This window comes from Cordyceps javanica, chromosome 1, assembly GCF_051103115.1.
Source record: "Cordyceps javanica chromosome 1, complete sequence".
Lineage (NCBI taxonomy): Eukaryota > Fungi > Ascomycota > Sordariomycetes > Hypocreales > Cordycipitaceae > Cordyceps > Cordyceps javanica.
Window position 1 is genome coordinate 5,780,192 of NC_139295.1, and position 15,872 is coordinate 5,796,063.

At 50.9% G+C, this 15,872-nt stretch overlaps 3 protein-coding genes across 3 annotated transcripts; 1 reads left to right on the forward strand and 2 right to left on the reverse strand.

Moving 5' to 3' along the window:
- Window positions 1–1,930: 1,930 nt before the first annotated feature.
- On the reverse strand, window positions 1,931–3,604 carry V2A60_001736 (uncharacterized protein; the record flags this gene model as incomplete). Its single annotated transcript, XM_083253093.1, has 1 exon — window positions 1,931–3,604. One exon carries the CDS (start codon window positions 3,602–3,604, stop codon window positions 1,931–1,933), a length of 1,674 nt encoding a protein of 557 aa, XP_083109219.1.
- A 1,590-nt stretch (window positions 3,605–5,194) lies between these two features.
- On the forward strand, window positions 5,195–5,794 carry V2A60_001737 (GNAT family N-acetyltransferase; the record flags this gene model as incomplete). Its single annotated transcript, XM_083253094.1, has 1 exon — window positions 5,195–5,794. One exon carries the CDS (start codon window positions 5,195–5,197, stop codon window positions 5,792–5,794), a length of 600 nt encoding a protein of 199 aa, XP_083109220.1.
- Window positions 5,795–7,819: 2,025 nt separating this feature from the next.
- On the reverse strand, window positions 7,820–8,167 carry V2A60_001738 (uncharacterized protein; the record flags this gene model as incomplete). Its single annotated transcript, XM_083253095.1, has 1 exon — window positions 7,820–8,167. The coding sequence occupies one exon, from the start codon at window positions 8,165–8,167 to the stop codon at window positions 7,820–7,822; it is 348 nt and encodes a 115-aa protein (XP_083109221.1).
- Window positions 8,168–15,872: the final 7,705 nt, after the last annotated feature.

Consider the following 15,872-nt stretch of genomic DNA (forward strand, 5'->3'; position numbering starts at 1 on the left):
TGAACTACGAAATATGAGGGTGCTTTTACGATGCACATAGAGATGAATAAAATTTATCTATACATTTGGCTAATTACCAGAATTTTTGAAATCGGACAAGCTCGGTATTACCCAGAAGGCTAAGCACCATTCGAGAGACTCGAGCGATTGAAGCTTCAACGATGGCCAGGAGTTTCCTTGGGTTGCCTTTCTACCATTCAAAACCGGCCATACTGATTTTGATAACATGGAAAGATCGAACCAGCACATGAAAACTGCCTGTCATGCTGATGTTGGGACAGTGTCATTACCTAGAAAATTGCAGCAGAATGATTACGAATGGGGGAACCCGAGCCGGGGTTATGAGGCTATCAGGCTTTAAGGCTTTTCGTTGACTTGATTTGCCTTTTTTCTACCGAGAACACAAGTACAATAAGCTTTGAGACGTACATCACCTTTGTTTCTATCCGAGAAATTTGAATGTGACCATAAGTAATAATAACCGTCGCAATTAGCAGGCCGGGACTATGCTAAGAGCACTCAAGCTGCGCACAAATGTAGCCACCATATCGCAACTCGACACACAGAAAATCGATACAGTATTCGGAAACTGAGAGGCAGTTGGCGCATTCTAGCAGCAAGAATAAAAGAGTATGCTCCTTCGAGCCCCACATCCCGATGCGTCACGGAAGATAACCGAGTGCCGCGTGAATGATGACGGTATCTATCGCGTCAAGAAGACTTAGGTGGGACTGCAGCTTCGTTTTGAACTACCGACAGGTCTTTCGGTAGATTCTTTCGTCAGTGGGTAATCTACTAATCGCAGACTTGTCGGAATCATCTGACACGGATATCGGAACTGGCCACTATAATAGAGTTCAACGACTTGTACATATGTACATGGAAGCAAATTGCATGACCGTGCAAATCGATCAGCAGCTATCGGGGATGAAGAGCGGTGAAATGGACATGAGCTTGCCGCATGTCTATCGGAAGCGTCGGCTTCTGCAGTCTCAGTCTGCGGTGGTTACATGATAGCTAGTGCCGACTTTTCTTTCAACTGACCTAGTGAGTTTCCGAGCGCAGAGGGAGCAGGCGAGTGGGATTGGATTGATCTTCTGCCAAGACTGATCGATGCCACTCTCGGAAATCCGCGTCATGTGGCCAGTAGGAATCCAAGCAGATAGGGGTCCAAGCTGGGCGTCGGGGCCAACGCCTAGTTGCTAATGCCGAGAAATTAGAAGCTTGCGACGAGCCCTTACCTGAACTCTATTGAACGCCGAACGACACGTCGAAACTTTTTATAGACGGTATTTATGAAAAGCAAAAAAATACGTGACGTGTACTAGCTGGCGTGTGATTGCATTGTGAAACGAGTTCCCTCAAGAGCCTCAGACCAACATTTAGAACCTTGGCACTATCGCACTGTAATTAAAGTAAGAAACCTAAAAGGAGCCTAGAAACTAAGAAAGGTGGGCTGGAAAATCGCCGACTTTTAATAGCCCGTATTGATTAGGAAGTAAGCCTGTCTGTGAGGTATTGATAACCTCAAATGCTATTACAAGATGTTGCGAGCGCAATTATGACGCCTTTCAATTTCAACCATGCAACTCTGGTACTTTCATGTGTGACAAATCCATTTAGTGAATCTCCTCTACGACTGCAATCCTGTTTCTCCGCACATGACTTCCTATGATAGCGGAGCGGCAAATTCCAAGGCACTGGCCGTTTTCCGTTGGTTCATCTCGCACGTTTGATACAACATCGTAACTATTCTTAGCTGGGCAAGAAACCTGTGTACCGCCCCGCCGTTCTGTCCTGCCCTGCCTTGCTTCTACCTGAGAGAGGGACCGTGCAGCAGCACAGGCTAATAACACGAATGGCGGTACAGCTAGAATTATATGCTCAAATCTGCCACCCAACGATTGCCGTTGGAAGCGTTTCGTTCTCATTATCCAGTAGTACCTTTGCCCATGAATATGGCTATGCCAGGGGCTTGCTCGTCCGGCACCGGAGCAAAGCCCTTCACAAACTTGCTTCCGCTCAATGTTTCGGCAGAGGTTTTATAATCGGAGCGATACACGAACACGTCATCCTTGATGCGCTTGTCACCCGTGACTTTCACATTACGACTGTACAACAAGGGCGAGGCATCGAAGCGCTGGCCGACGGTGTCATGCGGAGCGCGGCCGCCAAACTTGTAAGTTTGGTGCGATTCCGACTCGCCCGAGGTCGTAGAGCCATTCTTGTTCTGATAGAAGACGGCTACGGCCTCACGCGTGGTCTGCAGGACACTACCTGAAACCTCGGTTTCGAGTCGGTTGCTAAAAGCTTCGATGCCGTAACTGAAAGCAGACTTGCCAGTTACAGTGAACTCTATACCCTGCTCCAAGGTTGTAGTCGATTTTAATGAATCCTTCTCGTTTGCTGATGTCATATTCACGGTGAATGGGTACCTGAAGCCGACGTAGAAATGAGGCAGGAGGCCGCTGGTGGCGGTTGATTCACCTTCGTACAGAGCCTCGACGTACTGATCATTGCCGCCGTTTGTGATGCTTCCGTCGTTCCTCATAGAGTAGCGCTGGCTCCAAGTGTAATTCTTCCGCTGCCCGGCAATTTCAAGCTCAGAGCTAACACGAATTGAGCGCGCGATCGATTGCCGGTAAGAGACGGGCCCTCCATTATCACCGCCCCCAGACGATTTCAAATCCACAGGGTCCAGGCTGACTTGCGGTGCTGGTCCAGTCGTGGTTTGGTTGGTTTTGTCGCTGACCCATACAAATACTTTGCCTGTCATGATCCAGTACGATCCCGGAGGCTGCGCCTTTTCGCCCACAACTTGGAGGCTGAGAGCATGTTCTGAGCCGTCACAGAGAGTTCCAAGCCACGGTGTAATATCAATCTCGCTTTCCCATAGATCGAACGCCTGGATTCCCACCATGGGCCGATGCAGCGGTGGAGATATCCCGCCAGTGAAAACAACTGGGTATGGCCAAGCAAGACCAGCAATCTGGCCATCGATGAGTAGTCTGACTTCACGGAATGCACTCTTTCCGAAGGCGCCGGTGGCGTTAGCCTGAACAGAGTCCGGCACATTGGTTTCCCAAAACTTCTCGTCTGATTGGCCCGTAGCAGAGATGGACACAATTGCGCGTACTGCTGCCTGTGGGAGTTGAACGCCTACAGAGACGACATCACCGGGGTATTTGAAAGCACTTCCTTTTCCGTCGCCGCTTCTTTTTGCTGAAATAGGTATTATCTGTGTTGCTGGGTCATGATGTTGATCACTTTTAACCTCATCTTTCGTGGAGAAGAATTGAGCCGTTAGCGTCACGTTGAACGCACCCGTATACTTGCCATCTACAATGTTGCCAAGGTCAAAAATGAGCTTCTGCCGCTCTTTCCACAAGGGGAGATAGTTCGTCATATCCTTCCAATAAGTCCATGAGATGCCAGGATGCGATTTTGGCTCAGCAGTCGAAGTACGCCAAACCTCGATATCCCCCAGATACATGACGGCGAGACGATCGAACTGTACTCCTTCGGAAGCAACCGTGAGGTTCATTACAACGCGGTCGAATCCACAACTGGGAGGCAAATACTCGGCTAGAGATGCATGAGACATTCGGATTGTAAGTCCAGTAATTGGCCAAGGTTCGTGTTAGGCGAAGGCGCTGCCTGCATTGACAATAGAGTTGGTACTTACAGACATACGGATGACCATAGCTGCTTTGAAACGAGTGCGTCACAAGCGTCTGCTGGCAAGATGTGATAGGCTTTTCCGAGCTTTGTGCTGGGCCAACAAGATCTGGCCCAGAAACAAGTCCCTCGACAGACAAAACGGGACTGCTGACCTCGAAACACTCCAAGACAGAGGATTGGCTTTTGGATACAGGGTCTTGATACTTGATTTCCCTCGGCATGACAATCCCAGCTCGGGCGGTCTTGGCGATGGCGGAGATCGCAAATATTATCCAAGAAAGTCGTGCCATTGCGCTCATTCAGCAGATGCCCGCTTCTCTCAAAGAAGGCCGACAGGATAGATGAAAGATTCCTGGAGAAATTATATAGAGCTTGCGCCAGAATCGAATGAATTACGGGCAGTCCAACTGCGCTGCGGGGCTCCTAAGCCGTGCATAATATGAAGATAAGATGCTGTAATCTAAATAATGCAGCACCCATATACGGAGCAACGGCCAGAAGATAAGCTAGCTGTTCAAGGAATAAATTGCGCGGGCACACATCGCTGTAACCCTCCACGCGCGGGGCAAACCTAGTGTGAGGCTAGCAACACGAGCAGGAAAGGATGAGAGGTGACTTGTGTGAAGTCAATATCGTATGTTATTTGGTTGGTAATATATCGTTTTAGGTGCATGGCCGCATACACGCCTCGGAGACGCAAGACAAGCTCTCGAGCAGGCCGGCAAAGCGTCACCAACTTCAGTACAAGAAGACTAGGTAAGCTGGTAGCAGCCTAAACTCGGGAGTATTAAAGCTCAAGAGGCAGTAAGGAGTTACGCGCGAATATAATGCCCTGGCTGGTGACGCTCTTACAAGTCCCCAGGTTTCAAAACTACCCGAGTTACATGGTTGAGAAGACTCGGGCGTGCCAAATCAAGACGGCTGCGAGGCGCTGGTTGGTTGAGCTTCCCAGACGACGGCGCCATTGTTGAACGGCACTAATAAAAGGTACTTAATCATCTTATTAGTCCGCCACCTAAGAAAACCCGCATTTGTCGTGATGGACTAATGCCGGCTAAGCGTTATCCACCTCTTTGCTAAACGAGCTGATAAATGAGTCCCTACAGGAGAAAAGTCCCCTCAACTGTAGCATGACAGGGGCGCTGAGGTGCGGCCTTCAGCAGACACGCCTTCCCTCTAGGAACACTGTTGCGGCATGTTTATACTTGGAGTATCACGCTCTCATACACAAAGCGAGCGCTGCAGCCCGATCATCCACCCGCAAGGCAAAGAAAGTTGCTTGTCATTAGCGGCCTTTTGAGATTCTGGTGCATTCTGGGACCATCAGGAGCAAGAGCCAAGTAACTAGTCAACAACAAGGGCGCGCCTGCCATGTCGTTGACGGACCATCAACCAACCAACTGCATACAAAATAGGAGTCATGCTCAGCACAAGTTGCGGAATTGTAGACTCCCACAACCAAACAAAACCCCTGCTCAGTTACGTTACAACCTGCATTTCTACCGGATAAACCATGATTGAAGTGCGCAAAGCTACTTTGGCGGAGGCTGCCGATATTACTCGCATTGGTCGGGTTGTATTTGCCGACACCTTTGGCCACTCAGTGCCAGGGTCGGAGCTTCAGGCCTACCTAGATTCTGCCTATACCGTGCCGCTCATTTCTGCCGAGTTAAAGGATGCTACCAAAGACATCCTCGTTGCGATTCACCACAGCGAATCTCAGAGCACCAACTCTGACTCTAGCAACGCTGAGCCAGGCAGCAAGATTTCCACAGACGACGGCGTGGTTGTCGGCTTTGCACAGCTCACAAGAGGTACCTCGCACACAGAGCCGTGCGTGGCTAAGCTTCCCCACGCTGCCTCGTCGGTTGAGTTGCAACGACTCTATGTTGACATGTCACATCATGGCAAGGGAATCGGCAGTAGGCTTGCGGGTGCGATGGAGGACATTGCTCGCAGGGAAGGCTTTACGCACATGTGGCTTGGCGTCTGGGAAGAAAATAAGATGGCCGCCCGCGTGTATGCCAAGCTGGGCTACGCTGGGATTGGGTTTCATGACTTTGTGGTGGGAAGCATTGTTCAGCGGGACGATATTCTGATGAAACAACTCTAGATGTCTTTTTGACCAAGACTTGACAGAGAAACTTTATTCGAGGATGAGAATCTGTTGAAAAGAGGATGCAAAGTGAACGATTAATGAATTGCACACACGGCAACAAGGGCCTGCCGAATGGCTTTCATGGGTGTGAGCTGCGGAGACAATTTTATCCTCCGACCATTGATGGAGAGAAACAAAGGTCTCTTTGTGACCAGCCAGAGCCAGGTACTTGACGGAAGCATCAGTTTAACATACTATGTATAACGACACGGCGGCGAGGGGTGCCACATGCAACGGCTTCGTGTGAGGATTGATGGAGGAGGGGCTCGGCACAGACCCTGGCCAGACACGATCCTAGGCATGCACAAGCGGTCGGGAATTATATATCACCACAATTGAAACGCTAACGTGTGGTCCTGAATGTGTCTCTGTAGTCTCGGAATGTCAGGAAAGCAAAGGCAAGGGTCCCTCGTAATGACAACGCAGTTTTGCATTTTATCATCATGGGTTGCTCAAGGTACTGATAGGCCTCGCTTGTGTCCAATCCATGAATCGCGGGTCTGTGGGTTATGCACGGAGCACGTATAATAAAGGTTGCCAGTAATTTAGAGTTTGACAGGCTTCGTCGAACTCTTCTTCGCCACAGGCACCTTGGAGCATGACTACTTAGTACGAAACCTCTCTCCCTCTGGGTCGACTTTCCCACCAGCTCCACTGGTCCTAGGCTCTCAGGTTGTTCGTCGACTCGTCGTAGGCTTGGGGACGATCTCTTTGACCCAGGTAGCTGGTATTGTGGCTTTCTCGCACGTAGTAGCCAGCCCATAAAATCCTTGACTTTCTGATACCAGTCGCTTAATTTCACTCCTCGAGTCAGTTTCTGAAGCTGGAGCACATGGAAGACCACGTATTACACGCACAGTCTTGCAAAACGCACAACCCAACATTTATAACGGTGACACGTTGCATTCTAGCAGTGACCAGATGGTCGGGTCCAAGAATGTGCGCAGCAACCTCAACCCAGACGCCGCCTTTATCACAAGTATTAACCGAAAAATCACACAAGACAACTGTCGGCGCGTTCAAGTGAGCTGCAATAAAAATTGTATCTATATCTGTCTTTTCAAAAACAAAGAAAAGGAAAAATAGGGTATCATAAATCCCATTTCAAGTACATCCAGTCCATCGGAAAATTTCATAAAAGGCAGTGCCTATATCCAGTATTCGGCACCATAGGAAAGAGCATGAAACAGACGTGGCTGGTATGGTCATATAACATGGGAACTGGTCCCAGTAGGACGGATGCATCTGTAAAAAGAAAAAAAAAAGTTATAACAGTCATATCTCATAAACAAATGGCTCAGGACCGAGAGGACGTCTCGCGAGTCCATTGTAACGCTTCAACCTGTCTAGCCCTGTTTCAGGATGACGATTGGTCCAGCTGATCTATATTGGAAGCATCGGGCCCGTTTTCATGTGCTTTCTGCTGGTTGCCCTGACGTGTTTCCCTCGCTTCAGATGCTCAAGAGGTTGTAACAACCGTCTTTCTGAAGCAAAGAAAAGCACTGATACTCGGGGACTTGGAGCTGATTTCTTGGTGTCGCGAATCTTGGCAGGCGAGTCTTGTGTGTAAGGCTGAGTCGCCCGAAGATTTCCGAGGTGACGTAGCAGCAGAGGCCGTGACAGTAGAGAAGTAGAAGAACAAGAACGAGAACAAGAACAAGCCAAGGCCTTTTGCTTCTTGACCCGTATTGGCGTTCTTCTGCTCCACTTGCAAAGTGGCAGTTGTGGGGGGTTTGCCTTTTGCAAAATTGTTCCGTTATATCGAGCCACGATGGGCGCAACGTTGCGATCCAAACCCCAAGATGACTGGGAGGAGTCGAATTTGCAACTTGAAAGATTGTGGAGGAAATTGGTAAGTAGAATGAGGTAGACAATCGCAGGGTTATTTTTTTTTTGGATTGTATACATGACGAATGGCGTCGCGGAGCGCCGCCCTGGGCGGTTTGGTGGCGTCCTCAGCCATCGCAAAAGCTGGCTCGACTAAGCTTTGGTGCCGTTCCAGTAACGGGCGCGCGCATCCATGGCTGTCTTGTCGCCGACGAAGCGGTGCTGGAAGTAGTTGAAGACGGAAAACTCATCGCGCGTCATGACGTATTCGTCAGGCTTGGCTTGGATCTTTTTCCAGATGTGCGTGATGGCCTGGTCGAGGATCTTGCTGACGGTAGGGTCCGAGGCGCCCGCAGGGCTCTCACGGGCAATCTCGAGGGCTTGGGAGACATCCGACATGGTGGGGTGCGAAGACGAGCCCATCTTGAGAGACAAGACGGGACGACTGATGCTTGGGACGCCGGCAACTAGGGAAGCAGGGTCAGGCAGACGGTGAGGCATGTTGATGATGATTGCCCGTTGCAAGGGAAGAATGGTATAAGAGACGTCGATGATTATGCAGAAGGGGGGTGAGGTGACACGGTACAAGGAAGAGCGAATGTGAACTTTCTGACCTTTTGAAAAGACAGATGGATGGACGGCGCAATTTGAACCCAAGTGTTGCAAAGGTGCGAGGGTATGTACTATTATATGTGTCTGGCTTGGAGAGAGAGAGCTTGCAGGGCACTCACAGGGTGCAATGAGAGGAGGGAGTGTAAGCAAAAGAGCGGGTGTGGGTGAATGACGGAGGGGGGTGAGGGAGTATGAACAGAGCAGAAGCGGTTCCTGAGGTAAGTACTAAGTAGTGAACTTGTACTGGCACTGGTAGCGCCCAGAGAGTGCTGCTTCTTCGTCCCCCCGTCGTCCCCGTCGTACTTGGGACTTGCAATGCGACTCAAGTTGGGCGATGAGAAGAGCAAAAGGGGACCCGCACGGCACCGAGGTGTGTGGGGGAGGGGGGGGGGTGTGGGAAGCAGACTGGCAAAGTTGTACTGTGAGTAGACGGAGTGCAAGCTCCTGCGTAGTAGTATTGACTTTCTGCTTCTTTTGCAAAAAAGCAACAGGCCAGGACAAAGGTTGCTTTCCCAGCGATCAGAGTGTGGGTGCTGGCCAAGGCTTTCGAAAACCAGGGGATCCTCTTAATGGTGGGGGGGCCTATTCGGCGCGAATGTGTGTTGGTATAGTCGTATTGCTAGCTGCTTTGCTGGCAAACCTTAGGCCCAAGGCTAGCTTTGCTTTGCTTTGCTTGCTTTGCTTTGCTTTGCTTTGCTCATCAGTGTGTCCGATAATCCGGCTCAGACTCTGGGATAGTGGCGTGCTGTCTTGCAACGCCCTCTCTCTCCGGTGTGTGTATGATGGACTACGGAGTACTTACTAAGTACTGAGGCAGTGATTTGCGACAAGGGCACCGCAAAGTTTCCCTTGGGCCGCTTGGGCTCGGCTCTTGTCCTGAATACACGGTTTGAGGACCAGACGGAAATGTATGAAATGGGTTGGCCTGATAAAGATAGAACGATACGTCAGAGCTATAAAACCGGCGAGGTCCGGTGAAGACCCTATCTCGCATGATGCAAGACAGGGCAAGCTGTGTATATGTATACATGCATACACGTATATAAATATCTATATGTATATGTACAGGTATAAGGACAAAGTTTCGTGCAAGTGCAGGCAGCCCGAGACGCCTGTATGACTGCAACTCTATTTTCAGAAAACAGTTGAATACCAAGCTGCGAATTACTCATGGAGCTTCTTTTGTCACAGCACCGGGTTTGGCCACTAATCATCGAAATAAAAAAAGTCTAACGGCCGCGCTCAGTCAAGATGAGAACCGGGTGTGGACAGCAAAGTGGCCCAGCACAGCCAGCCAGCCAGCCAGCCAGCCCAGTGGCACAACGGGCGAGGGACGGCAAATGCGGCGTCTTTTCTTGTCGCCTTGTTGGCCACATGGCCGCTGCGTTCTGGTGTATCCACGAATCAAAGTTGCTTGCGCTCGTTGCTACGGCCCCCCTGATTAGAGAGTTTTTTTTTTGCTTGTTATTTTGCCTCTGGGGCCCGGCTGGAACAGGCTTTTGGGCTAAGTTAGTTTTCTGTTGGAGGGAAAGCCCAGAAAAAAAAAACGCTAATAAAACACCCCAAAAAAAAAGAGGCCAGGAAAAGCTTATTGCGGGCGCCGCCAAAAAAAAAAAAGCAAGATGAAGAAGCGGAGCGCCGCCGGCTTTGCGGGAAAGCTTGTCGCAGCACCGAACCGCAGGCTCATGCGAATGACTGGCTGAACAACGCCGGCAGAGAGTCAATGGCCACCAATTGACCAGTGCGCCTTTTGAAGGGGGCGCATGGCTTTCTTACGTCAACTGCGTTTGGATAAGTGCTCAATACACAAGTAACCAGTAATGACAATAAGAGTGGCGGCCAACTTTAGAGTTCATCGGCTTGCCTGTTGAAACTGCCAGTATTAGTAGGCTTCCCCCCCTTCTCTCCTTGCTTCTTTTTCCTTTCTCTTGCTTGTACAAAAATGACATGCCCTCTACTGAAAAAAGCTCCGCCTAGGTACTCATGCGTGTGCATAAGAGCCATCTCGAACGTGATAAATGCGACAGTAATCAATACATTGGCTCGCGACCCCACACACTTTTGACGTAATAAATTAAACTGGGATGTCTATTGGGGTGGCATTCTTGTGTGCTCTCACAAAGCCACTCGCTCAGAAGGAAGAGACGATTCGATAATGCGACGCCTACTTTTGAAAAGAGGAAGCTGAAGCTGAAGCTCGTTGACGCCCGCATCCCCGGCGGATTTTGCTCAGAGAAGGGGGGGGGAGAGAGTCAAATCCGCCCCTTTCTTCATGTACACGAACAGCCAAGAAAGGCAGGATCCCCAAATTTCAGAGTTTCAGCAATGTTTCTCTCTCTTCGGTCAGCCCACTTGGGCAGAGGAGCCCAGGGCTGGAGGGAAGGATGCAGAGTCGACGGGCTAGAAGTATTCTTCACCGGCTTCCATGGGTCTTCTATCCATTTTCCGGTGGGCACCCGTGTACGGAGTACGGAGCACGGAGTGGTCGGCCCATACTTCTTAGCCCTACCTGTTATTACAGCGCTGCAAGTCATTCGCGCGCGCTGGGGTTTGCCTCCTCCACGAGTATCTGTCCCCTCTTACTTCAGCGACCAGCGCCATAAGTCCTTCGCCTGGGCTTCCTTGTACAAAAGTCCAGATCCTTGATGGCCGTGGATAATTGGGGTTCATCGACGCCAATTGGGCGAGCACTCGCTGTTATGCAAAAAGGCCGACGCGCTTCGGAGAAATTGGCTCCCCGCAAGGTACCCATGGATCATCTCACACTAGATTGTTCTTTTTCTTCTTTGGTTTATGCGTCATTTTCCTCGCTTACCAGTACCATATAAACACTGTATACGGAGTACCAAAGGCTGGCAAGCTGGCTTCTTTCCTAGAGCCTCCCCCCCCCCAAGCCTCATCAACTCATTCGTGTCGTATCATATAAGACCATCAGGTTTGCTATGGCTGTCATCTTTGCCGGCGCAATGGTATCCAAGACGTAGAGACTTGTGGCCGCCGCTTTCATACAGCTGGTGCAATTTGAGCCGAGCAATGTGAACCTGCTCTGTACCTGCAGCCTGGCGGTTGTACTTTTTTTCGAAAACCCTTGTGAGAAAAAAGCGGCCGCAGCCTAATAAGCTGGCATAATGTTGCCTTGCCGCGCGAAATTCACCGACGCTTCCTGAATCGTGCGTGATAAGTACGTTTTTTTCGCCCACACTTGGTCCCTGATCGGCTCCATCCCAGCAACCCTGGATCATCTCAACGGCCGGCTGGGCAAACTCGCCTGCTTTTATTAGTCGTCGCAAGCCCCCCCCCCCCCCTGAATCTGGCTGCTGTCTCAACGACGCGCGTAGCACCTAGCATAGAAGGAGCGGGAATTTTTTAAAGTTTATCCTTGGTCTGCCCGTCTCTCTACAACAAAGGCCAAGGGACGAAACGGGGATTCCACTTTCCATTTACGCAAAGTGAACATGAAGTTGTGGCATTATCCTCTCTCGGGTTGGATCCCTTAGAGGTACTCGATAGAGGCTGGGTTCGAGAACCGTAACTCGTGCATCGAGAGGATCTTGTCTCCAGGATCGCGCCATGTGACAACGGCTGGATATAGCACAGCCAAGACGGAACCTACAGGGAGGGTCCCCGGCGCGGCGGACGCTGCTCTGTTGTTGTTGTAACTGGTAGTTGCGCCCATTTACCCTGCCATTGGGCTGGCCGTGGACTCGTGCATATAGAGGAGGGGCAATGGCATGCACATCCACCACGCCTCTTCGGGCAACGATGTACGGAGTACTGAGTACTGCATGTGTTTGGGGGTCTCGAATACGACAGTATGTCACTGACAGGCTGACAGTGACAGCCACAGTGACAGACAGACCACATGGCGTATGCCACTAACACAGGGGATCGAGGTCGTAGGTTGCAGTGAAACGTACACGTTGCCACGGGCATTTAATTACTCAGACCGATGCATTCGCAGTTGAGAACTCGTCCTTGCAAAATGGTTCACCTTGCCAGGTCTGGTCTGGGCCTCTAGTTAACGATGGCCTCCACACTATCTCAGTTACTGGTAACAAAAATGCCCCATTGGACAGTGCCCTGCGCCGCCTTGACCCCTCCGGAGCGCCCTGCTCCCGGTGCGGTACGGGATCAAGTTATGCAAGTCTACTTACGGAACGATGCTGGCTGTTTGCTCATTGTGCTCGCTACTTAGTTCGAGCCAATCTTGGCCGTATGTATTGACCGATGTTGAGAAAATCACATGAGAGCTGTGAGGCTCAAGAGTACTCAGTAATGACAACAGTGTTGTGGCTTCAGCCACGCCGCTAGCCAGCAACTCTTGCAGTCAAATCTGCATTCATGCACGGGTAACTAGCCGATAGCGTGTGGCCGCTTGACCACCCTGCCAGTACGATGCTGCGTTGGGGCCCTGCCCGGCTTGGGTCCTTCCAATGCTTCTGATCAAAAAGCAATGCTTTCGTGACACAAGCCCTGATTCGCGAAACGACGTCTCGCAGATTTAATCATCAACCGGGGCACAAAGTCAACCCCCCCGTGTTCTCAGGCATGGGAGCCAAGGCCGGACCATTTCCGGTCGCCCGTCGTGCCCGTCTTGGTGACTTTGGGGCCCTCTTTTCTCCCGACTTTTGCATCTCCGGTCAGTTTTCATCCAGACATTGAGACGTGAGGTATGTACATAAGCAGCTCTGTGGCAAAAAACGGCCCCGAGGCCGACCACACAAATGCGGCACGGATCAAGCCACTGATACCGTGAGACTAGGGCGGGCGGTAGCAAGTCGAGTCCCCTGGCTCTGGGCCCAAACCAGTCCTAACTCCCGGCTCCTTCATTGTCTGTCAGTATGCCCCTGTAAACTCTAAATATTTAGCGCTGCATGATGAGGGCTAAAGTCTGCGAAATGTCAAATCGGTACTCTGCAAGCGTTAATCATTCCGGCCAAACTTGGCCTAGACGAAGCTCTACCAAGAGGGTACCTGAACTGCCTGATAAGGTACATCATGTTTTATACTGGTTAGAGACGGACGACTGCCGGATGACCAACGCGACATGATGCAAGATGATTATTGGCAACGGCCCGAGGGAGGCCCAATGGCGATCGTCTGTTGTGACCCTTGCCACCCGGATGATTTGGAGTATAGGGCTGCAAACTATTGGTTGACATCCGAGCCCAAGCGGTGTGACATGGTGCGAATGTCATTCCATTCCATGGCCGGAAGTCTCGTGGCATGAATTCTCCCATTGGCCGATCAACACATCTCGACCCTCTCCAGTGCTTCAAGTTACTTATAAGTCATGGCACAAGCCTCGCCCCTACTTTGCGAAAAGACTCACGTGAGCGGGTGTTTGTCCATACAAAGCTTTTTGCGCATCGACAGAAATTGGAACAATGCCGATTAATTTCATCACACAATGCCTCCCTCTCCACAGGAAGCGCGCATCCTTCAGCCCAAGTCCCTGGGCTGGAAAACTAGCACCACCAGCCCTAACATGAGACCGTGCTAGTTGTTCATATCGTGGAGACTCACGCATTTGCCCACTCGAAGCCGAGAGTAGCGATTTCTTTGTCGGTCAAGCGTTGCCGGTCAAGCGTTGCCGGTCAAGTGTTGCCGGTCACCCATGCCGCCACCATCCATGCACTGCCTCGTAGCGTCGAGGAAGCTCTTCATTGGCTGCTGCACGACGTCAGTTTCCATCAAGGCTTCGTGGGGGACGCACGAGCTGCAGTAGTGCTTGTCTCACGTTGGCCTGATGTCTTTGGGCAGTCGAGCAGTCTATGAATTAGCGCCGTGGCTGGTGGCTCATCGAGGTATCAGAGCCAAGACCTTCTGATGTTTGGTGGAATTATACTTGGTAGGGTTGTACTTACTGCCTTGCTAGTTTCAGGCGTATTCGGCGTATCAGCCCCCCCCCCCCCCCCCCCCTCTTTGCTTTTTTATCTCCTTTGCTCTTCTCTCCCTCTGTCTCTGTTCCTTTTTTTTTCACACCATGTTATCAGACGAACTGCCCAACTGCCGTCCTGTACATACTGCGGCGGGCTAGTGGCTTGCTGCCAACTAGCCAAGTAGTTGGCTAGTCTCCCGTACGGAGTAGTTATGACCAATTTGTCGCGGAACTCTCCTGGAAAAGAGCCAATCCGAGAGGCCGGGTCAAGTTTACAATCCACTTGCGAATTGTGATCGGCATAAAGGCAAGGGGAGTTATTTAGTGCCGGTAGAGGGAAGAAATTCACCAGAGCAAGATCATCGCTCCGGTCTACTGGTATGAATCTCGTCCCCACGGAGCTGATCCGAATATGGAGCAGCCGCGCATTGTGAAGATTTCGGGAGGCACATTCTCACTAGTTAAGCCTCATAGTTTGACCAAAACACCGTCCGGAGGTTCGTGCTCCCAGTGCGACGGCGCATTTGCTCAAGTTAGTTAGCAGTCAGATGCTAGGGCTGTAATCTGGCATGCCGGCCCTACACAGCACAGTTACATATCGTCTCCTTGCAGCGCCGCCGCCTTTCTTATATTGTACCATGTTTTCGCAAAATCTGACCAGTAGCAAATCCCCAAAAGGCCGTGCTCCCAACCCCGGCCGAACTAAGGGTTCGTGCGCACCGATCACACTGTTCATTCACCTTTGCAGTCACTGGTACCAGTATCTCATCGCTCGACAAGCCTCTCCCAATTGGATCACTCCACCCCGCTGGGGAATGACCCTTACTTTAATTGAACCGTTGAGCTCCGTCGCTGCCGAGAGGTACTCGGTGGTTTTGAATACGCAAGTAGTTCACCCTCCCTCACTCGCCTAGCTCAGAGTGGATGTAATAAGCGCGATGATGATGTAACAGGCCAAGCCGCCAACGACATGGTGGTTGGAGATTGCTTCACCAAGGAAATCGAACATGGCAAGAATGACTTACTGTTCTATGCCTTGCGCCCGCCGTCAGGCACCAGTCACGGATTGCGTCGTAGCGTTTTCTCCCTCACTTTTTCCCGCCTCGTGAGGCGCCACAGCTGGCGGGCTCGTATCCACAAAGTACAAACTCTATTTCCTGGTATGTTACAAGTAAGTACAGTTGGAAGTTCTAGGAGAGGTTCTACCGAAGTACAGCATGGTTCTCGCTGACTCCCACCTCGACCAGCTCCATTTCCCACCAACCTGGTCGCCCTAGTTGCCGGTCCAAGTGTACGATTCAGGAAACCCCCCCGGTGAAGCTAGTTTACCTCTGACACAAATCAAGCAAGCCTCATTAAGCCTTACGATGACGAATGCATTCTAAATATATAATCGCAAATAGCAACTAAATCCTCACTGTACGTGGGTGAACGAGGCTGCAATCGATACTGCTTAGGCGTCCACTGAGACACGATCGGCGTGATTTATCTTTTCTCACGAGCATCCACAGCGCCGTCCGCTGCCCGTACGACTTTAGACTTTGAGGTTGCATCTGATCACGTCTCAGCCGTTGCTCAGTCCGGGTATGTGGCGCGCGCTGCACCAACCAGTATCTCAGGATGCAGCTTCAGCATACAGCTTCAGGATGCAGCTTCAGCATACAGCTTCAGGATGCAGCTTCAGCATACAGCTTCAGCATGCAGCTTCAGCAT